The sequence below is a fragment of the Melanerpes formicivorus genome, unplaced genomic scaffold, assembly GCF_026170545.1.
Source record: "Melanerpes formicivorus ecotype bairdi unplaced genomic scaffold, bMelFor1.0.p_v2 SCAF_22, whole genome shotgun sequence".
Lineage (NCBI taxonomy): Eukaryota > Metazoa > Chordata > Aves > Piciformes > Picidae > Melanerpes > Melanerpes formicivorus.
In genome coordinates this window covers 13,325,519-13,349,678 of record NW_027142374.1, presented here as the reverse complement: position 1 = coordinate 13,349,678, position 24,160 = coordinate 13,325,519, and the positions used below count along the sequence as shown (strand labels likewise).

At 41.4% G+C, this 24,160-nt stretch overlaps 1 protein-coding gene across 1 annotated transcript; it reads left to right on the top strand.

Moving 5' to 3' along the window:
• Positions 1-4,362: 4,362 nt before the first annotated feature.
• On the top strand, positions 4,363-8,515 carry SLITRK2 (SLIT and NTRK like family member 2). The gene is made up of 2 exons (XM_068152208.1): positions 4,363-4,532; positions 5,035-8,515. Exon 2 carries the CDS (start codon positions 5,078-5,080, stop codon positions 7,649-7,651), a length of 2,574 nt encoding a protein of 857 aa, XP_068008309.1. The 5' UTR covers positions 4,363-4,532; positions 5,035-5,077; the 3' UTR covers positions 7,652-8,515.
• Positions 8,516-24,160: the final 15,645 nt, after the last annotated feature.

Here is a 24,160-nt window from a genome sequence, read left to right as displayed (position 1 = left end):
ATAGAATCATAGAATCAATAAGGTTGGAAAAGACCTCAAAGATCAAGTCCAACCTATCACCCAACATCTCATGACTAACTAAACCATGGCTTCAAGTGCCATGTCCAATCCCCTCTTGAACATCTCCAGGGATGGTGACTCCACCACCTCCCTGGGCAGCACATTCCAATAGCCAATAACTCTCTCTGGGAAGAACTTTCACCTCTCCTTACCTCCAGCCTAAACTTCTCCTGGTGCAGCTTGAAACTGTCTCCTCTTGTTCTGGTGCTGGTTGCCTGGGAGAAGAGACCAACCCCCCTCTGGCTACAACCTCCTTTCAGGAAACTGTAGAGAGCAATAAGGTCTCCCCTGAGCCTCCTCTTCTCCAGACTAAACAATCCCAGCTCCCTCAGGCTCTCCTCATAGGGCTTGTGCTCGAGGCCCCTCCCCAGCCTCACTGCCCTTCTCTGGACACGTACAAGATTCTCAATGTCCTTCTTAAATTGAGGGGCCCAGAACTGAACAGAGTGCTCAAGGTGTAGCCTAACAAGTGCAGAGTACAGGGGCACAATGACTTCCCTGCTCCTGCATTTCTGATGCAGGCCAGGATGCCATTGGCCCTCTTGGCCAATGCAGTTGGCCAAGAGTTATTACGCTGTTTTGGATCAGAGGATAAAGAACAAATAAGATCACTAAATACCCAAATTTAAAATTTCTCATTGTTTCACCACATCAGTCATCATGCTTTGGTCATAAAAATCAATACTAGCATCTATTTGTGCTACTTGAGTAAATCCCTCCTTACCTGCCATCAGCATCCAGGCTACCTTGATAGTTTCTGATCTTCAGTAAAACTTAAATCCCACTCCCTATCTATTTCATAGATACCTTTATTTCATTTTGTATTGCATTCTTTTCTTTTTTCCATGAGACTTGGTGGACGTGTTTGTTCCTTCTTCATTTATATACAGAGAAAGAGAAACAGGTAAACTGACAGGTGAAGATGAGTAAGTAGCATTTATCATCTGTCTACAGGCACAATGTGGAGAAGGAAATTGTCTTCACATTTCCAGACTTACTCTGCTCCTTGATATTTACTCTCACAGACGGACAGCAGCGTGATGTGCACTAAGCAGGAAGGGTAATGATCTGTGCCAAATTTTATGTGCTTATGCTTCATGCTGTGGTCTGGATTTTTGTTTTCTTGCCAGAAAATAGATGAAGTGGTGGCTTTAGGACCATGCAGAAGCCATGAGCTTCTTTGGTGTATGTACCAGCACAGGACTAACAAAGACTATTTGAAGCTGGTTAGGGCTGGTATCAGGCAAATATCTGGTTCATGATTGCTCTGCAGCAATCTGGGGGTATCCCCATGGGAAAGAGGTATGTGATAATTAAGGGCTCTTAAGCCAGCAGATGAGGATAGTACAAGAGTAAAAAATTCAAACTGAAGGCAGCCAGATGAAGAGTTGTAAAGAAAATACAGTCTTTAACTTATGGGAGATGAAAGGCATTGGAACAATTTACCAAACATTATGGCAAATTTTCATGATAGGCAATTGTTAAACTATGCCTGGATAAGTTATTGTTGTTTCAGGACTTTTTCTTTTTTTCCTAGAAGTATGATCTAGTTTAAGCAGGAATTAATTCCAATTTAGCTGATGGCCTGAGTTATGCAAGGTCCAAACTCCACAATGGTTCCATGAAGCTTTACAAACATGAAGCTCTAAGTTTATGAATCTATGCTCAGTCTTCATAACTTTGCTCCAAAAAGGAAGGTGAGGAAACACAGCAAAGTATTTGGAGAAAAAGAAGCCTTCACAACACTTACAAATCAAGCATAATATTGAGTTTTCCCAAGCCCTCATAGGCTGCTGTATCAACCTGCCTCCTGGTCTGCCATTTCTGGAGGCTCCCAGATAGTTGCAGCCTGAAACTGTTCCCACGTTCAGCATGAAAAATAAAAAGACAGTGAAACAAGAGGGGGAGGGGGGGAGGGGAAGCTGTTCATTTATACGTTGTTTTTAATTGAAGTGATTATAAAACACTTCAGGCATGCTGAGAAATCATGACTTTGTACCTAAATAAAAAACTGTAGCTTTTTCCCCACCCCCTTTTTTTTTTTTTCAGTAAAATAATCTCTGCTCCTCCTCCTCCAACAGTGGTTATTATATGCATGCATTTGCAGTGTAATAGAATCAGTATCATCTCTGTGTCTTATTACTGTTGCAATCCCCTAACATGCTGTTCCTTCCATCCCACATGAATCTGGTAATTACTGCTGAGGCATGCCATGAGTACGCTTTCCTTTCCAAGGCAGCATCAGCAGTTACCACAAACACATTTCCTACGTACTACCAAACACAGGCAAGTGGGACGGTGCATGTTGCCCCATGAGTCAATTCCAGGACGTCATTCTTGCTCACTGGAAAGCTGCACAGCGCTGAAACTCACAGACGTGAAACAAATGTGTTCTTTGAGATGAAAGCAAAATGCATTGGACTTCTGCCTTCAGCTTTTCCTGCATGTTGGAGGGAGCCCTGTGATTGCTAGCAACACTGTGAAGGGCTGCTCAGGTGAGACATGCTGAAGGTAGGCTACAGGAATATGTGTGTGCTTCCATGCGTGTGTCAGTGTGGGCAGGCATGTGCATGAATAAACTCCCTTCAGAAAAACAACATACAATTGACACGGGTCTAAACTTCTCTCTTTAGGTTCATGTCCCCAGTCTGTGTTAGAAAGATCTAAAAATAAGATTTGCTATGTGCTGCAACTAGTTTGCTCCTCAAACATGATATTTCAATGTTTAAATCAGAAAACAAGCAGAAAAATAATAATCTGGCTCTTGATATACCAGGACTATAAAACCTCAGATCTGCTACATGCTCCTTTCCTGATCTTAGCAACTTTTTGCTCCTGAATTCAGATGGATAAAGAAATAGAGCAGCTCTGAGTGCATTTCAGAATCAAAGTCTTGTTTAAATTCACACAGCAGCAGACCAAAAGCATTCTCCAATGTGGGATGCTCCTGCTTTTCCCACAACCTCTCCAAATTTTAGATTGGGAAACTGCAGCTGCTTCAATCCCAAATGTAAATTCCAGCACTATTCCTGTCCAGCAGCACCACAAAGGCATCTGTGCTGGCTGTTGCAGGATGCCACCTTTTCTGATCTCAAGCACCTCCTAAGAACAGACAATACAGTTCTGTGGCTCCTAAAATGTGGGCTCTGATACGTCATGGCTAAAGAATAACACAAGATGACAGTATCACTTTTGCCAAGTTTGGCAGTCTTTTGGCAGCAACCTTCCACATTCTAAAGAATAAATGAAGTGCATATAGTTCCCTATAAAGGCCTGTTAATAGTGAACCCTGCCATATTACCAGGGTTTAAAAATTCATTGTGAAGTGTCTTTCTTTGTTTTTTTTCTCTCCCCTCAGTGTGAACCTAAAGTTTCACTTTCCAGATAGAGATCAAGAACAGCCCCATACTGTTTAAGTGAAGTCACAATAACCCACATTCAACATCTTGCTCTTTTTTTCAAGGCAGCCAAACACTGTATCAGTAACATTGGTGTTTGGCAGCGGGATTGGTTCAGACAGTGTGAACGGGCACGTTAGATGTGATGTTAGCTGCTCAGAACTTGGATGAGTCTTCCAGAGCGTGTAGGGATCCAGGCACACGGCTGCCGTTACCTGTCAGCCCACTTTGATGGAAGGTGTTGAACTCCCCTGAAGGTGGAGAAAACGCCAACTCTCTGGACAGAGCTCGGCACAGCAATTTGGGGAAGGGAGGTGCTGCAGCCGGAATGGCGGGTGGATGCTGGTGCCAGATCCGGGTTTTGCGGCACCCCTGCTCCGAGAGCCAGATTGTGCGTGTGCGGTGTGTGCGGGGTGTGCGGTGCGTGCGCGCTCGCCGGCTGGTTTGTTCAGAAGAAACTGCTTGACTTGCTCTCGATTTTGAGGGCATAGGTTTAGGGACTCAGGGTCAAAAATTCTCCGGACTCAGGTAAATCCGCTCATTACCTTATTTCAGTTCCCGGATCCGAGTCCCCGAGCTGTCCTGGGCGCGGCTGCAGGTGCTATCAGAGCGCTCCAGGGATGTGCAACCGAGCCGGGAAGGCAGCCGGCTGCGAGCTCCAGTGGGGCGTGCGGGAACGTGTTGGGGGGGGGGGGGGGGGAACTGGGGGGGAGGGGGACAGGGGGGCTGGGACAAACGAGTGTCCCCGTCCCCCCCCCGCCCCCCGGCGTGACGTCAGCGCGGCTTCGTGCGGGGCAAGCGGCAAAACCGCCGCGCACAGCCGCGCCCCGCGCACAGCCGCCCGCGCTCCCGCAGCGGCGCCGCCGCCGCTTCTCGCCCCCCGCCCGGCCCAACTTCCCGCCGAGCCGCGGCCGGGACGGGACGGACGGGACGGCGGCGCCTGGCTGGGCTATTCCTGAGGCGTGAGGCGGGCGATGCCTCTCGCCGCTGGGCGCCTGGCTCCCGGGGCCAAGCGGCGGCGGCACTCGGCAGAGGCCCCTGCCCCTGCTGCCCCCTCGGGCGCCCCGAGAGCAGGTACGAGCAGCGCGGAGGGAGGCGCGGGGAGCGCGGGCAGGAGGCGGCATGCTGCCGGGAGGGGGATAGAGAGGGCTTGCGATCAATTATTCTCTCTCCACCCCCCGTTTAAATGCTGACAGTGACCGGGAGTCAGGCGACTGGCAGCGGGGCTGCCCCGCTCCGGGCAGAACCGCGGCCAGAGGGGACGGAGCGGTTCCGCTGGCGGCCGCCGAGACGGGGGCGGCTGCTGCGGCGGGCGGAGGAGTCGGGCTGGGAGAGGGAGCAGCGCTGGGGACACCGGCTTTCGGAGACTCCCCGACGGGGCTTCCCCCACAGCAGACCCGCAGGCGATTTCCGAGAGGAAAAGAAGGGATGGAGAAGGCATTTTAGAGTTTTGCAAGTTGCTGCCTTGCCGCCCACCCCCCCCTTCCCGAAACCTAATTTGCCTTCGTCTTGCAGCCTCTACTCATAGCCGTTTTCACTGGGGATTTCTTCCTTCTCTCCTCACCTGTCTCAAAAGGTTTGACTGTAGGTACCAGAGCGGGGATCGACGGCGCATAAAGATGCTGAAGGGTGTTTGGTTGCTCAGTTTGTTAACAGTGGCTGGGATCTCACAGACAGAGAGTCGCAAACCTGCCAAAGACATTTGCAGCAAGAGCCGGTGCCCTTGTGAGGAGAAGGAGAACGTGCTGAACATTAATTGTGAAAACAAAGGATTTACAACCGTCAGCCTCCTCCTGCCACCTCCATCCAAAATATACCAGCTGTTTCTCAACGGGAACGCACTAACTCGCCTGTTCCCCAACGAGTTTGTCAACTACTCCAATGCTGTGACCCTCCACTTGGGCAACAACGATATGCAGGAGATCCGTACAGGAGCCTTCAGTGGCCTCCGCACACTCAAGAGGCTTCATCTCAATAACAACAAGCTGGAAGTGCTGAAGGAGGACACGTTCCTGGGATTGGAGAGTCTGGAGTACCTGCAGGCTGATTACAATTACATCAGTGCCATTGAGGCAGGGGCCTTCAGCAAGCTAAATAAGCTTAAGGTGCTGATTCTCAATGACAACCTCCTGCTGTCCCTGCCCAGCAATGTCTTCCGCTTTGTGCTCCTCACTCATCTGGACCTACGGGGGAACCGGCTGAAGATGATGCCTTTTGCTGGTGTGCTGGAGCATATTGGTGGCATCATGGAAATCCAACTGGAGGAAAACCCTTGGAATTGCACCTGCGACTTGCTGCCACTGAAAGCCTGGCTAGACACCATCACTGTGTTTGTGGGTGAAATAGTCTGTGAAACCCCCTTCAGGCTTCATGGGAAAGATGTGACCCAGCTCACCAGGCAAGATCTCTGCCCTAGGAGAAGCTCCACTGATTCAAACCAGAGAGAAAAACACCCTGTCCTCTCAGACCCACATATCTCAAGGCTGTCACCCACAGCCAATTCTGCCATCAATCCTACCAGAGCACCAAAAGCTAGCCGTCCACCCAAAACTAGGAACCGCCCCACACCCCGTGTCGCTGTGTCAAAAGACAGGCAAATATTTGGACCTATTATGGTATACCAGACAAAGTCTCCTGTGCCCATCACATGCCCAGCTGGTTGCATCTGTACTTCACAGAACTCAGACAATGGCTTAAATGTGAACTGCCAAGAGAAAAAGATAAGTAACATCTCTGATCTCTACCCTAGGCCAACCAGTCCAAAGAAACTTTACCTTACCAGTAACTATCTGCAAGTCATTTATAGAACCGATCTCATAGAGTACAGCTCTCTGGATTTGTTACATCTAGGAAATAACAGAATTGCAGTGATACAAGAAGGTGCCTTCACAAACCTCACAAGTTTACGTAGACTTTATCTTAATGGCAACTATCTTGAGATTCTGTACCCATCTATGTTCAACGGGCTGCACAGCCTGCAGTATCTCTACCTAGAGTACAATGTCATTAAGGAGATCCTACCACGCACCTTTGATGCTCTGAGTAATCTTCATCTGTTATTTCTCAATAACAACTTGCTCAGATCCTTGCCTGATAACGTATTTGGTGGCACTTCCCTCACCAGACTCAACCTTAGAAACAACCATTTCTCACACCTGCCTGTGAGAGGAGTCTTGGACCAGCTCTCAGCTCTAATTCAGATTGACCTTCAAGAGAACCCTTGGGACTGCACATGTGACATCCTGGGGCTGAGGAACTGGATAGAGCAAGTCACTGACCAGAAAAAGCAGCAGTCAAATCCCCCTGTAGTTATCAACGAAGTCATATGTGAGTCTCCCACCAAACATTCTGGAGAGCATCTGAAATTCCTAAGCAAAGAAGCCATCTGCCCAGAGAACCCCAACTTGTCAGATTCTTCTCTCCTCTCCATGAACCACAACACAGATGCACCCCATCTTCTTGGTGTCTCACCCAGCTCCTACCCAGAAATACACACTGAAGTTCCACTGTCTGTCTTAATTTTAGGCTTGCTGGTTGTGTTTATTCTGTCAGTCTGTTTTGGGGCAGGCCTGTTTGTCTTTGTCCTTAAGCGCCGGAAGGGGGTGCAAAGCATGCCCAGCAGCGCAAACAACTTAGATATAAGTTCATTTCAGCTCCAGTATGGGTCTTACAACTCTGAGACCCATGATAAAACTGAAGGACATGTTTATAATTACATTCCCCCTCCTGTTGGACAGATGTGCCAAAACCCAATCTACATGCAAAAAGAAGGGGATCCAGTTGCCTATTACAGGAATCTCCATGAATTTAGCTATAGCAATCTTGACCACAAAAAGGAAGACCCCACCAGTCTCGCATTTACAATCAGTGCAGCTGAATTACTGGAAAAGCAATCCTCACCACAGGAACCAGAGCTTCTGTATCAAAATATTGCAGAAAGGGTCAAGGAACTGCCCGCCGGAGGATTAGTTCATTATAACTTTTGCACCTTACCGAAAAGGCAGTTTGCCCCTTCATATGAATCAAGACGCCAAAACCAGGACAGGATAAATAAAACTGTTTTATATGGTACTCCCAGGAAATATTTTGCAGAACAGTCTAAACCCGAGCATCCTTTACTCCAAGGAAAGCTACAAACAGAACCAGACTACCTCGAAGTTCTGGAAAAACAAACTGCTATCAGTCAGCTGTGAGGGGGGGAAAAGTGGGAGATAAAGGAACATTTTTAAATGAGCTCAGCATCACATTTGATTAAGTCAGAATTCAGTGCTGATATCATCTATTGCACTCCCTACATTTCCACTTTTTAAATTCTAAAGGGAGCAAGAGAGAAATGGAACCCTTACAGCATAGCAGGGATGTGATGTTGCTTTTGCAACGTTCCCTTTAAATTATTTCTGTCTCTCTCTCCTTTTGAGCCTTCTGTAGGAATTGTCACTGCAAATGTATGTTTCTGTAATAGATCTTGCATAATTATTTTTGATTTGTAAGGAAGCGAGGAAGGAGGTCTTTGGCTTTTCTGTTGTTTTATTTCTTTTCATTTCAAAGTGGAAACTTAATGTATTATGTAGAAGATCTCCAAAGATCTTTTTTTTTTTTCCTGGACTCTGACTTTCTTTTGTAAATAATGATATACAGTACTGCTGTTTCAATTACCAAGTATAGCCACTGGGCGTCACTTTTTTTGTGTTAAAGTGCCTTTGCACTTTAAGTACATTATTACTTAATTGTTGCTCTTAGCTTTGATAAATTGAGCCTATTTTAATGTGTTGTATTTTTGAAATTAAAAAAACAAAAAACATTGTAAAATAGATCTATATGTCAGATGCATTAAATCAGAAGGTTGGATTTATAGGAAAGCTGCCCTTCTTTAAATGAATCTAGTTCTAGGACATTATAGACTCAAATGTAAATTATTGGGGTATTTTTTTTTTTTCCCTCTAGGTTTGTTTGGAGTGATTCACTCAAATCAGCTGAGAGGATTTAGCAATGGACTAGAGGTTATCAAATGCCTCAGCTGGGAGTAACAGCTCATTAATAAAAGACGTTTAACACAATGTCATAGTGAATTGAACAATTAATGTCCTTCTTAATACACTGCGTTGCAGCTCTAACACAGTAATGTTTAGTGGCTTAAGATTATTTTCATACTTAAGGGAACATTAGTCAGAATATTTTATGCATTAAAGTAGGTATTTTTATACATTTCATGGGAGAGTTTATATTTGTAACTTTTTTGAACTGAAATTAACATACCCTTTTCCTGCCAGATCCATTTGGTTTTTTAATATATAAACAGGGACACCAGCAGGGGTCATCCCACACCTCATTAAATATATTAACATACAGACAAATGAACCAATGGCAGAGGTAAAATTTTAACCTGGGTCTCTGGAGCCCTCCAAGTCAAGGCAGCAGAAATCGGTATGTGCATCACCCTAACTCGAATAAGCTGAGCTACGCCAAGTTTTCAGTCTCTAAAGGAAAAGTAATATTGCAATCATTCTGATATGCTGGAGAAAACTACTATTAGGCTCATCTGAAATTTTATAAACCATTGTAAGTTAACTGAATTTATTCTCAACATTAGTTTTCTTAAGCCATCAGTGAACAAACATAGTAAGTCTTCTTTTCCGTTATCTTGGGCCTGTTTTGCTTCAAGCTTTACATCATCACCTTCAATTTACATTTCCTTCCTGAAGAATATTGAAACCATTTTTATTAACAAGTATGCAGTCAAACTTTATTAAGCCTTATTAGCTTCTAAATAATTTTTAGATGCAAACATTACTGTGTGATTTAAACAAACAGCCCTTATTTACAACAAAAACAGTTTTGTTTTGTCTATTGTAAATCCTTATGCAACTGGGATGGTGATCTGCATATAAAGTAGGCCAGGCTTTTCAATTCCTTATTAAAGCAATTGATGGAGTCTGAAAGAAGCACACTGTTTCCTTTTCATAAATAGGTTACTGCACATAATAATCCTTTATTATCATGCAGAGATTGAAGTGGCCTCTGCTGACTGATATTTAGAGCTCTACTATAGTTAATAATATGGTACCTACAACTTTGAGAAATTTTCAGCAATAGCATTTGAGCTATAAATAACTACAATCAATGTTGTTCTACTCAGGACTTTGCCAAAAGGAAGTTGTTTTATATTTAAGAGCTAAAGAGGCTTTGCATTTTTATTGCCAGATATCTGAGTCACTCAGTAAACTGTCTTCTAATGATATATGTGGCATCTGAGTACATTAATATGCTAACACGTCAATTCTTTATGTTTAGAGTCCATAGAATCTATGGCTGTTCTTTAGATCAGGTTTAAAACTGAAGTGCTGCAATGAACTACTGAAGAAACAGGCTTCAAAATGGTCTCGCTTCAAGGAGGAGGCAAAATGGTATCACATTAGTTGAACTTGGAACATTTAACTGGAATAGCATCCATCTTGGAGTGAGGTACTTGTCTGAAAGCTTCCACTAGTGATTGTCTTATGGCTCCTTTCCCTGGGTAACTAAAAGCATTTATTACTGAAACCCTAAGAAAAGTATATTTGAAAGTTACTAACTCTTCGGATACAATGTTAGTATTGCTTACAAAACAAGAACCATGTTATGTCTGGCACTCTAACAGCTAGGATATTATTATTTATTATTCTCTAGTGAAGCAGAACTAATTACAGGGGTTTTGCTCAGACAAAAAAAAATAATCTACTTTTTCCTACAAAAATGTTTTCAATTCTTCAGCGTTTGCAAACAATAGAGATAGGGAATTGATTCCCTTGGTAGCTTTAAATTGTTCAGTTCTACTGTTTCAGTCTCAGACTGTCTTATCATGTTTGCTTTGGGAGCACAGCCATATTTTACAGAGATTGCTGTTGGTTTACATTTCCTTAGCTTTCCTGGTGAGATGTATTTAGTAACTAGATTTTATTTTGCATCACCAATACCAACTCAAAAAATCATTATTGCTGCAGATCTTTTGGGTTTGTTTTTATACCCTTCAGCTGACATCTGTTAGTCAATTCTTTTCATAGTGTGTCTAGGTGAAAGAAGATTTTTTTTATTTCAGTTATGCTTAAAGAGATTTGTTCAACAGGGAAAGTGTGTCGGCAGCTGTTGTGTAGAAGGTCTCTACGTTTCTTTTGCTGTGCAGCAGCTCTGGAAGCTGCTGCTTGTTAGGAGAGAGCTGCTTGATAATGAGACTGAAAAAATTTTTCCTTCAGAGTTTGAAAAGTTGAACTGTGAAAATTATGTAACCAAGTTAGCAAAAGTATTTCTTTCCTAATAGTTTTCCTTCTGCCTACATTTTCTTTTGTGAAAGCAGACATAATGACCTTTACAGAAACAGTAACAGTGCAGATTGAAGCACTGTTAAAACTATGCCGTTATCTCCAGTAACAATAAGATGCAGTAAAATTCCAATACATTAATACATTTTGAAGAGATCTTTCTGTCTAACCGTTAAGTAACTGATCATAGAAACTGGATTTCAGTAAGTAACTAAAATGGCGAAATTGAAAGAGATGCTGACCTTACACTATCATGCCCAGATTGCCCTATGGTTCCTAGGCAGGCACCTATCTCCAGGGGCAACGCTGTGGTTTTGCTAGCAACCGAACACACCTTGAGGATGGCAGGTTAATTGCCTTCCCTTTTTCTCTCCACAAAACAAATGCTGTTTTTGCAAAGAGGTCTGTACTTTTTATCTGGGTTCTCAAGTCAGCTCTAGAGCCACTTCAGATGCCCATTGGTAGTCTTTTCTGCAGTCTGTCTCTTTGTTCAGATTTAATCTTTTCAGTTTGTCTTTTACTCGGTTCCTGCCTCATCTCCACTGTCTGGTTCACCTAGCTCTCACTGTGTCAGAACTAGGGAACTTAGCCCAACCTTTTTCTTGTTCCCCTGGGTTCTCCTTTTCTTCCCTAGCAAGCTATGGGGGATGTAGTTCATCCTTGAAGGAAACTAATGTCCCTGCTTCACTGAGAGCTCAGCCCTTACTTCCTCCCATGACACTGCTGAGTATATCCAAGTGAAATGAGACAGGTGATCCCAGTGGTCCTGCGGGTCCCACTGGAGGAAGGGCTGCATAGCTGTTCCCTCTTCCACTCACTGAGCAGAGGACAGATGCATAAGATCAAGCTGTTTCAGCTTCCATGCAGGATTTCCCATGTGCCAGCCCTGGCTATGCAAATAAATGGAAGAGCTATATGAAACTACTGGCATCACAACACAGTTTGCTATAATTTCAGGAAGTTTTCTTAGCATGGGTTAATTTCCCCAAAATTAAGTCCTAACATTTAAGACTTAGACTAGTTGTGCAGTGCCTCTAAAGTAAATAGCAAATGGCAGGCTGTTAAAAGGTAATTTTATTCCCACCAAAAATATATGGCATGGACTGGGCTACAGATATGCTTGAATTTTTTCCAGTGACTGTAGAGAGGATAGATGATGAGCACTGATTAGATAGCTAATTCCCACATAGCTGCCTTCAGCCCAGCCAGATTATTTTCAGCATGTTCCCCATGTAGTTTATAGCCCGCTTCTGTCAAAAGCACTGACTTTTTAGAACACTTTCTTGTGCTGATGGAGAACTAGACAGTAGGGTTTAGCTTGGTTTTCTTCACATCAACACTTGAGTTTGTAAAATAAAAATCAAACTTTTCTAATTTAGAAGGCTGTAATTAGTAGTGTCATAGTAAAGATACCAGCAAGTTAAATTGCCTAAATAAACGTCTTAAAGAATACTGATCTTGTACAGAAACACAAATGCCATAATTTTAAACTGCTCATGAGTGAAATGAGCTACTGGAAATGTTAATGAAACTTCTTCCACTCTTACAGGTTAATCACCGATACAGTTTGTGATTTTTCATATCACTGTTGTTGCAGACAGTAAATGTCATTTAACAAGAAAGAGAAGAAAGAGCTCCCTGTTTCCCAAAGTCCCTCCCCTGACTGTACAACTCCAAACCAAGAGATAGCTTATGCAGATGATGTGACACTTCTTGTATTTTTCCCTTCACTTCTTCAAAATGTTCTGTAGGAGAAGTACAAAAGTTCTTCTTTTGTAAGAGGATCATTAAGGCTCTTTGGATTATTGATCTTATAGCTTTTCTGGGCACAAGGCCAGTGATTTTGACTAAGGTTTTTAATCCTAGCTAATGAGGGAGGCGGATTAACAAGAAGTTTTTTGTTGGTTTTTTTTGTCATAGAAGGTTTAGTTGGATTTTTGCAACCAGCAGATTGACATGTTTACGAATACAGATGAATAGATTATTCTGAATGAAAAGACATGTTGGAACTGCAAATGGAGATGCAGTCATTCTGAAGACAAAATAGACTCAAGAGTATGAGTGAAGTCTGAAAAACAAGACATCATAAAACTGGTTTCCCTCCTGAGACCCTAAACACAGAGGGGCCCTATCTTTGTACAGCAGTGGCTTTTGTTGCGTGCTGTTAAACATTTGGAGGGGTGAAATTAGAGGCCAGATGCACCTCCATTACCTTTCAAGATGTTCAGGTGACTGAAGTATTCAGAATTTGGTTCTCACCCCTAATTGTCACCCTGTTTGTGCACACATCTGTATTACCGCTGGTAATTCACTGTGCGAGAAAAAAGTAGTCAAGATAAAGTTTGGAAGAGTAAAACTGGTTGCAGTATTTCCAGATATGTATTATTATTTTTTTTAGTTTATATTTTTAAAAAGAAAATTAATTAACCATTTCTGTAATTGCCACCATTGGCTTTTAACTTCTAAGGTCCTTTATAAAATACAACTGAAAAGTGAACCATTCAGATCAATGTATGTGGCTAGTTACAGAACAGGAAGGATACAAAACCCATTGTCCCTGGTCTTAAGGAAGGAAGATGCCCCTGCCATTTAGAAATGGAGAGAATGTAAATCTGTATTTGCAGTATAACAGAAATTGGTGCTGTTAAGAAGTGCCTGCAATACGATGGCAGGATTCTTTACAGCAACAGAACACGTATAAGTTTGCATCTTGGCAACAAAGATTACGTGCATCTTCTCTTGCCCAGCGCACCTATTGCTCCCTAGTGCCAGACGCGTTAGGCACCAGTTATCTTCTGACTAGGAGCAGAAAAGCTATTTTAAGAATGCTGTCTGCATTGGCAAAGACACGAGTAATGTATACAGACTTGTTGCAGTTAACTCTTCTTGAGATAAGACCTATTTCCATACAAAAGCCAGGAAAAAAATCCCCTTGAGATCCCTGATAATATGACAGTCTATTTTAAGACAGCTTGATTTTTATTCTCTGAGCCTCTCATCTGAGAGGCATAGGAAGTAGAGTCAGGACTGGTTTTTTTTGTTGGTCTCCCATGCTATGAAGTTTTTTCCTTCTTCTCAGGGATATGTTACTGACTTGGTACATGCCACTATCTTAGCTGGACAGCTAAAACAATTTTTGAGAGTGCTATGAAAATGTAACGATTGCATAGTCTTCTAATCACAAAAGAACAAACAACATAATATCATAAACCTAAAGCAAATCTGTCACAGGGGCTTTTAAAGGTTCCAAGATAAAACAAAATCTGAGTGATCCAGAATACAGAATACATAGAAGCAACTCAACATCTTTCAGTTACACATACAGAGTATCTTTGTTGCTTTACACCTGTGTGGCTTCAGTGGAGACCTCTGGCATTGGCACTAGTGAGAAGAATCTCAACCAGTCACTGAACTCACCAAAGTGTGCATGGCAGAAGAGAGAGCAAAATGGCTATGTGCTCTTACCATCACTTAAAATGCCATTTGGGAGTTTTCCAGACTGAACACTCATTCTCATAAACCTGAAGCTAGCATAGTGAAGTTTACGCTTCAGTCTCTACACATCAGCTTTTCAGTAATGTTTGAGTGCTGCATGATGTAACCCCTTGGCTTAAAAAGGCAGCCAAAAGCTTAACTGCTATCATGTCTCCTGCTCCTGGGAGGGTGAGGTTCTGTATGGAATCTCATTTGTTATATCTCTGCTAAATTTTAATTGCTGATTATTCCTAACTGTATTCTTGTTATGCAGGGCAAATGGAATATGTTCAGCTAATTCCAAAGAATTAGCCAAAGCTTTCCATTTCCTTCTTTCACAAGTAGACAAGTTCCTGAAGTACAGGAACAACTGAGACTTGAACTGCTCAGAAGAGTTTCAGAAACTCGGTGATCTACTCAAGTGAGCAAAGCTGTACCAAAGCTTTACTGTTCCCATCACATCTGTGTTCTGAGCCATTGCTTCTATTCGGATGTATTCTGACTTGAAACACATGCACACTGATAAGTATCCATGGAATACCTTATAACATTCAGCTTACATGCTTACTTACAACAGAAAAAAAAAGAGGGGGTTAGAGGTTGGGAAAAGACTTTCAAATTTTGTAGTCTTTTTTTCCCCCCTGAAGGTTTCAGAGGGGCTTATTAGGATTTTTAGTGAATCAAAAGGAAGCCTGACAACATTGCTGTGTAAAGGATTTTGCCTTTTTATGCAAGATAGTGGGAAAAAAATAAAAATAAGGGGGAAGGGGTAGGGACATCAGGGGAAATTGTTTTAACTGTCAAGAAAGGAGACTACCAGAAAGTTAAGGACTTCGGTGGACATAATTCAAAGTGCTTACACCAATGCATACTTCTAAAAGAAATAGTACACAGACTGCTTCCCTGTTTGCTAAGGGACCTGGACAGGCAATTCTCCTGAACAGTTGAGAAATCTCAGCCCTAAAGTTATACCAAATATACTGCAACTCAGACATAAGCCTGTCTCATATGAAAAGGCAATGATAGTGGGGAAAATGCTTAATGCTACAGTTTGCATTTTAATTAGTGGCACAGTTTTTAGCTTATGCTTTCTGAGACCATATTTACCATCCCATCTAACTCATAAGCTACTTAACAGAACTGAGTGGATAATTCTTATTTATTAAAGTGGCCTTCTTTTCCATAATGCAATGTTTACAAATTTGTTTGCTGGTGGCTTATGTTCTCCATGGCTTCTCGTTGTTCTCCAAATAATGCATGGGAATAATTCCTAGCTGTCAAGCCCTAATGGATAATTCATAGCACATGCCTAAAATCGAACTACCAAGGACTTTGTTTATACTATTATGTTTATTTATTTATTTGCTCTAGACAGGGAGGCAGTGGGGCCTAGTTAAGAGTTCATTTGCTGAGAACTGAGAAAGTAGTGTTTGCTTTTCAGTTCTGCCGGTGACCTTGCAAAGGCATACCTGTGTCCCCATCCTTTAATTTCTGCATCATTAAATGAGGAGGATGATACTTTCCACCTTCTTCTAATGAGATTTACTGATGAGAAATGTTAAGTATAATTGTTTTTCAAAGCCACTGCTTATGGCTTTACAGCTTCATCCAAAAGCAGCAATAGTCTACTGCTTCTTTCCCTGGCATATGTTACTCTGATCTAAGGATGTGATGTGTACACTTTGGATTTAGTCTGGTTTTCTGTTTTTACAGTTAAAAATAGACCATGAAGATTACTTTGTACAAGGAAAAAGGAAAAAATACAATCTCCTTGTGCATGGAATGAAATAGGGAAAAAATACCTGCTACAGATTGGGTTTAAACTGTTGGAAAATGCACAGTCTTCCATCTGAATGTTTCCTCTTTGGCTGAGTTGCATCACCTTGTCTGTTTCTGCCCTATGGAATCGTTTCAGCAATAGTTGTCATCATTTTATTTTTTATTCATCTTTTCTTCTGCATGAAGTCAGTTGGGCTATTGCAGACAGGTTCTATGCCAGTAAGTGAGCCAAAAGAGGCTCTGAGTGGCAGACAGCTGCTGAAATAAGAACCTGGCACTCTGGGGAGAAAAAGAAATCCATTTGACTTTCCTTTTCTGTCTCTGCCCTGTACTCTGTAACCTCTCATTTTTTTCTGCTCCATGGTTACTGTAATAATTCTTTCACCCACTGAATGCAGTGTGAGCATATTTTTCCATGTGACAGCCCAGCTGCATACTGTCAAATCCAACTATTTGTGTTGGAAACTCTACCATTTTCAACAGACAGTCTTCCAGAATGTACATGGACAAGTCATGCTTAGCAGTCTGAGGATGCTTCTGTGCAACAGAAAGATAATTTGTAAAAGCAGGAATACATGCTACAAGAATCTATCGCAGAATATCTATTGAATACAGCAGAGACACAAAAGAGGAGGCTCTTTAAAATTAACTGACAAAAATTCTTTCATGTTGTTTAGGTTTAGATTTTGTGCCCATCCAAGTTTTGAGTCTGCTAAGAATGATGCTCTCACTTTCCTTGCTTATTTATAAAATGGGACATGTGAAATTGTTCCTGGTTTGTAGACTGTGAATGACATGGAGTTGTCTTTTTTCGGTTGGATGTGGTAAGTGCCTTAAGTTCTTTAGAGTCTATTTATATAGAACCTAAGATAAACAATATACCAGGAAATGTTTCTAGCAGTGCAGTGCAAGCCATCTGTCCTGGACTAGCAGAAGTACATCAAAAGAGCAGTTCAAATAGTCTTTCAAATGACTTTCTTTAAGTTCTGACAGAAGTCTAGATCAAGGAATGTAAACATTCAATGATCCTTCCATGTTTTCATCTTAGGGATTTTAAGTGTTAACTTTTATTGTCCTAAGAATAACAGAGGCTGTTATTCAAATAAGAATATCTGGATCCTCAACTGATGTAAATAGTGTTTAGCTCCATAAACATCCCTGTAATAGTTTATAGTAATTGAGGATGCAGACACTTTGGTTTTTTGGACATTTAACCTAAACAGTCAACATTTATACCAATAGTGGGGCAGCACTATAAGCAATGCAGTATGTTCTTCACTTTAATTGCACTGCTTTAGATCCAATACAATTTGCCACTTTTTGGAAATTTTAGCCACATTTAGAATCACAGAATGATTTGGGGTTGGAAGGGACGTGTAAAGGTCACCCAGTTCAAAACCTCTGCTGTAAGCAGGGACATCTTTAACTAGGTCAGGTTGTACCTCATCCAGGCTGTCTGAGTTTTTCCAGGGATGGGGCATCTACCACTTCTCTGGGAAACTAGTGTCAGTGTTTCACGACCCTCAACACGAGATATTTTTTTCTTATATCTAGTTAAAACCTACCTTTAGGAAAGTTTGTTTTCTTAATATTCAGGGTCCTGACTTTACCCTTTGCCTGACCCATATCCCTGAGGGCTGTGCCTCTTAAAAAAAGAGATCTTTGAAAGTTCACTGCCTAGTACATTTTGGCATAGAATTGTCAGGGTTGGAAGGGACCTCAAGGATCACCTGAAATGAGGAATCTGTGCAATAAAACTCTTTGGTTGATGCATTTACACAGTTAGTGCTTTACAAGCCCTTTCAATTCTTAAATCTTACTGTAAGGAATAAAAAACAGACAGAAAAGCATAATTTTGTTTTCTCCATTTGGGACTCCTTACTTATTCTGAAAGATCAAAGCTAAGTATGTTGTTAAATAACAACTCTTGCATACCCATTCTGCCACCCTCAGAGATGGGAAGTGAGTCTGTAATCAATGGCAACTACACTGGAACAGTAAATGCACATCTAAAGAAAACTGGCTGGGGCATACACAAAGTCACACTATGCCTTGGGGCATACACAAAGTCACACTTAGAAAGTCAAGTTCCCCCTAGGACAGCCACAGCTGTTTCCTTTTCTTTGTGAGCAATACATGGTCTTCATCTAAAGTATATAACCTCATTGTCATGCAAATATTTATGCCACATTAGAACCAGCCTTGCTCTTTGCACAATAGATGAGCTTCCTGTATTACTACAGATAACAGCAATCCAATTTCCAAAAATGTTCTGTAATTGTTTCCTTTTTTTTTTTCCCTCTGATTTTTATTACTGAAGAACTTGTAATTATTTTGTCTTATTCAGGGTTTTCAGACGAAGAACTGAAGTCATATTTCCCACACACTGGGATTCTGATCATTGAAATTCACTTCTTTCTCTTTTTTTCTATAGCTTTTAAATAAAGCAATGTACTAGGGAAAAGGACTCTTCTTAGTCTGGAATACAAGCAGCAAGTCAGGAATAATTGAAAATAGTTTTGATCACTCTTTGAAATCCTAGATTAAGCAGTTTTGCTAACACTCAAAGACATTCTCTGGAGCCTTTTGATTTATTACACAATAGGTAGAAAGCTTCTTTTCTTCTTCTTCTTCAGGCTCTTACCCTGCCAGTGCATATTTGTTCTATAAGTGGCACTGACATGGAAAGTCTGAAGTTGTCCACTTTTCTCCTTTTGACCAACATTCCCTTGGTAAACAGAGTACCGTGAGGAAAGCAATGCTAATCCTCCAAGTTTATCTCTGTGAAAAAGCACCCTGAAAGCTGTGAGAACTGTGAGTAAAATTAACAAAACTTTGCAAGACTTGCCAGCGTTTGTCCAGAACACTTGCTACCATGTGAGATTCCAATCTAATAATACCCATAACAGTTTCTTCCAAATGAATACAACATTAAAGTGGAAATAAGAGGGCATATACTCTTAGCTGAAGTAACTGCAGTTAGCAATGTGGATTGCAGTGTTGATTGCAATGCTAGTTCTCTGGTCTGCTGAATTTTGCTTATTTGTTGAATTAATTTTGCTGCCACTGGCCTAAGCAGTCATGCTGGGTAAGGGCCAGGCTACTTCTACAAATTGGAAGGGACAGAAGTGGTACTTCAACAAAGGCACAAAAGCAAAGCCTTGAAGAGAAGGGCAAGACCACCAGGGAGGAGAGCACTGCCCTTCTAGGAAAGGCTGCCTCACTAACACATAGGGACAGGCTCCTCCAAACAGGACATGCCATACCATGTTCCACAGCCAGGCTTTGGTGGGCTTTGGCATAACCAAAACAGTGGGCACCTGGCCTTTTTGCTCTCCCAAGAATTGTTTGCAGGGCATACAAATTCAGCCATTTGCACTGGGTCAATGTCTACCCATCCAAGGCTGTCTACAGTCTCTTAAATGTAGCTAATTTGGTAAAAAATCAGATGGGCTGGTAGAAATCCTCAAGATAAGGAATCCAGTGCTTTGTGTTCCAACTGACTGGGAAAGTGTGAAGAGCACAGACAGTTCTTGAGAGAAAGCTAGGAGCCTGCCCCCATTCTCTTCTCATTGAATAAGCAATCTCTACCATTAAAGATAAAATCTAAGTAAGACGTCTCAAGAAGAGCACAAAGGAAGAGAAATATTAAAATGGGTGTATTAGAGGAAGCACTTGGTGCTGCAAGTCTAAAAGGAATCCAATGGTGGAGCCATTTAAACACAAACTGGAAACCCAGAGTATGATCTTGAATGGTATGTGTTGCTGCTCTGTCTGTGACAACAGATACTACCACCACTAGGAAAGCACACACAGAGGTTTCCTACAATTTCCAAAGGTCTGGGTTTTTCTTCATCATTGTTCATGCTGAGTTGGCGTGCTTTCACTCTGTGCCTAGGGTACGTATAAACATGAGCGGCAAAATCTGTTACTGACCTGACCAGTCAAACAAATAAGACTCCCACTTTGCCACAGCATTTGAAGGTACTGTGAGGAGGCCTGGGGTGCAGTTCTGCTGGAGGAACAGGCATTATGACTGTGGAGGAAAACATGTTGCCAACCCCAGGCTACTGGCTAAGTACTGTTTTTCCCATGAGATGCTACACCCTGGGGGTAACTACTCCAAGTAATTTAACTCTCCTCTCTGTTAATAGGCCAACACTTGATACTGTATTCTAATAGGTTTTGCCTCATCTATGATGAGCAATGTCATATTCAGAAATCAAACTGCTTTTAAATAGTGTGGGGGAGTACATAGAAAATATGGGAAATAGCAGAGAACAACTTCACATTTATAGACGGAGATAAATTTTCATTTGTCCCGAATATCTGAACAGAACCACCCTGAATCTGAAGATGAGACTCCCTGACAACCTAAACAGTGAAAGAACAAATGAACCCTGTGATTTTTGTTAACTGACCATGGCTCAAAGTGCTTCCTAATAGCATGGATGACAGAAAGAATGCTGTACTGCCTCTGCCCTTGGAGTGAAGTGGATCACAGAGCATCAACACTGATGCTCTCACACTGATGTACCATTTTAATGTAGTGAAACACAGATCTTGACACCAAACAGGGCAGTAGTGTATGCTCCAGTCCAGTGCAGCAAGAGATTTGCTGAAAGGCTCCAGTGATAATGGGAGAAGGTCGTTTCACAGGTAACTGTAAGCATTATTGCTTCTACAGATAGTTCTCTATAATAAATGCTGCTTTTTTGCTCTTTGATTTTGTCATTCATGTGGGATTCATGTCATTTAACAGTAGGTACCTAATCAGGAGGTGTCTTGTCTGGTTTAATCATCTGTGTTCTTTTTATAGTTAATAGAAGAAATCAGCCCCAGCACAAGTTGATTCATCTCACCCACCTCAGCAAATTGTCATTGTCTGCACACTATTTATGCCTTTATAAGTTAGTCTTCTCCCCAAGTTAAATTAAGAGCTGAAAGTCTTACTGAACTGATGAAACCTCCAAAGCAGGTTTTATTTTCAAGTCACATTCACTCAGATATTCAAGCTTCTTGTAGAAACAAATGAGTAGTCTATGCTTTAAAAGGAAGAAGAAATAAATGTTTTCCTATATGAAATCATTTTTATGAGAAGGGCATACAGTTAATGGCATGCAGTCCCTACACCTCTTTCCTTCATGTCCACAGTCACAAATTCTCAAGACTCCCTATGCCTTCATCCACTTCCCTCCCTGAAGGTACCCAACTGATAATGCTGTACCAAATCTTCGGTGCCTATGCTCAGATTTCTCCAGTGAAAACTATTTTTCTAGGAACACTTAGCTAATTCTGGAATCCCACACAGACACCTAAGATACAGGTCTTAATCTACCTCCTAACCTAATTACAGTCAATAGGGTTTTTTCCTCTTGATCAGCTGGTCACAAGAGGAATACAAAGTATTTTTCAGCAAATGATGCTCATTTGTTTCTCAAGATCTGAACAGTTTTAGAAGACACCTAAATGCCCACTTTGCTTTAGAAGTACAAGCATGAAGTATTGTTATGCAAACAAGTCAATGTGAATTTATAAAATGTGGTGGTTTAACTCTTTTTTTAGTCAGCTGCTGCTAGTTTGTCACAAATCACATTTGTCCAGATAATCAATGCCTCAGGCAATTAAGGAACACTCAGTTCGGGAAAGACACACAATCCTCATGATCCCTGGGGTTTCTATCCCAGCTCCCAAGAAGAAACTCGAGTCTGAGTAGCTGCTGCAGCCTTGCCAAGAGGCTCATATAAGGAAAAAGGTGGCTTTGCAGTAATCCTGGTTTGTACTGCATGAATTTGAGTCGGGTTTTTTTTTGTCAAAAGTCAAGGAACAAGAAATGATCAAGTACCTAGAGATCTCCCCTTGCCCCCCCCCCGCTGCAAAGAGGCTTGCCTCCATCCACCTCTTGTGAGTCATACTGCCAAAACGTGTAATACAATGCATAAAACAAAGACATCCCTGACTGAGCTTTTTTAACATCTCACTCACAGATTCAACACCATTAATCTTCATTTGGAAAGCCATGGATATTACTTTCTATAGCAAGTAAATAGTCATTCTCTTTTATTGCTTGCTCTCTGTAATAATAAAAGATGCATATTTTACTCTTCTGCTTAGTACTAAGGAGACACAAAGATAATGCAGAGTGTACTCCTGCTGTAGGTGAGCCCATCTTGTCTTCCGGTTTATACACACTTCTCTCCTCTATATAAGAAATAAGCCAGCAATAACTACCTTTCTTATTCCTTAACATTTGTTCCCCAGAAGGAACACATTCAGATAAAAAATGATCAAATAGGGCAATTCATCTGTGAAATAATTGCATAATTGTAGGCTTAACCAGAACTGTAAGGAAGATAAGAATTTCCCCATGGGAGATTCAAGCACAAGTAGAATGTAAATTTGGTAAATGCACAAAAATGCATGTCATCAATTTCCTTCTATAGCAAGAATCTCAAACTGAGAACTTACAGCAGTTCTTTAGAAGTCATAGAGATGAGTCATATTAATTACAAAATCACTCCCTTCTTTGCAAAAAGGGTGTATGTAGTTTTTGTCACAAGTCATTAGATTCCATCAGCTAGTGTTTAGAGAGTTCTAAGAGTCCCAGGTAAAAAGAGCTACTGAAGTGTAGAATATATGTTGCTATTCTTGCTCTTTATCATTTGATATCCTTCATTTTCCACAGCGAAGGATGCTAACTATAAAAGAAAATTCAGGCTGTAGGGACAGCTCTTGTAGAAATGTCAACCCATCATCTACTTTTTGTTTCATTATAGAGAAAGGATGAAATGCACCCATCAGTGTTCATAGCTATAAGCCAGTTGCACCCTTTGGAAGCAATCCTATATCACTGAAGTCCATGTAAATTCAGTAGGAGTAGGATTAGGGACTTTATTGGAAAAGCAGTGATGTATTATAGGCAGCTTTCATATAATTGAAAATCCCCCCAGCAACAAAATTATTTGTAAGGTGACACTGAGCTTGTGGCTGAAAAGAGAATTTTAAACTATGCAGTGTGCACTGACAAAGCTACTAGTTTCAGATCCTGCATTTTTTCACATGGAAGAAGGCTGTTCAACACTTCTGTATTCCTCAACTCTCCTTCTTGCTATGAACACCTTCACAGTGAGATCACATCACACCTGCAAAAACTAGCAGTATTATTGAGTGCCCTAAATATGACACCTTAGAGCAGCAGACCTTCCTCTACTGCTCAGCAAATCTCTGCTACTGAAAGATTTTGCCATTTAGTTCAGGAAACTAGAGACAGTTGAGTTTACACCTGCTTTATAAGAAGATCTTTACATCCTAGAGCCAGATTAAGTAAATACACAAAAATTTCAGGAGATACACACACATTTCTGAGCCTAGTTTAACAACAATATAGTAAGTGGAAATGTTCCATTAGATGTCAGGATGGACATCACTTGTACCCCATATATGTCCCAGAGATTTCCACAGGACTTTTATGCATGTACTATACAGGCTGGAATCACAGCCCTCAGTGCATCTGACTTCTTGCTCTCTTTCAAGCAGACCATTTTTTCCTCTCTTCTGTGAGGGGCTTGGGGTTGAACAAGAGCTTTACCTATGTGAAAAAATGTAACTCTTTAATAAACTGTTGCTTATATTCATTGATTATCCCATAAGATGATGAACATAAAACCAATATATGTTATTGCAAAGGAAATTGCTCATATGACATAGAGCTTCTTTTTCAATAGTGTACTGCACACTGGAACTTGAATAACTTCCTTCTGAAATGCCAGCCATAACATCCCATTAGATGCCATGGCTAGTTAAGCATCAGTTCTTTTGGTGGTTATGGCACCAACTTAATATCTTGTGTCTGTACTTCTGGGAAATATACAAAGCCTTTTTGGTACTGACTGACTTTGCTGTGGCAAAATAGATGTGTGAAGCTTGTCATTCTGTTATTTCCCATTGAATCATTCTTCTTTTAAAGCCTTTACTCTTATAAGATTTCCATTAAAGGAGGAGACTTAAAATGTATTACTGAGCCAACACAATAAAATGTGTATCAAAATGATAAGGAAAACAATATCAACATGCTTCTGAGATAATTATCTCTGATCTCAACACAATCCTTTTATTTTTTTTCTTCAACTGTGCTCACAGAAGTAAGTGGTCTGA

What these genes read in the sequence shown, in the direction of transcription:
- SLITRK2 (XM_068152208.1), top strand. Translation starts at nt 5,078, where the DNA reads ATGCTGAAGGGTGTTTGGTTGCTCAGTTTGTTAACAGTGGCTGGGATC.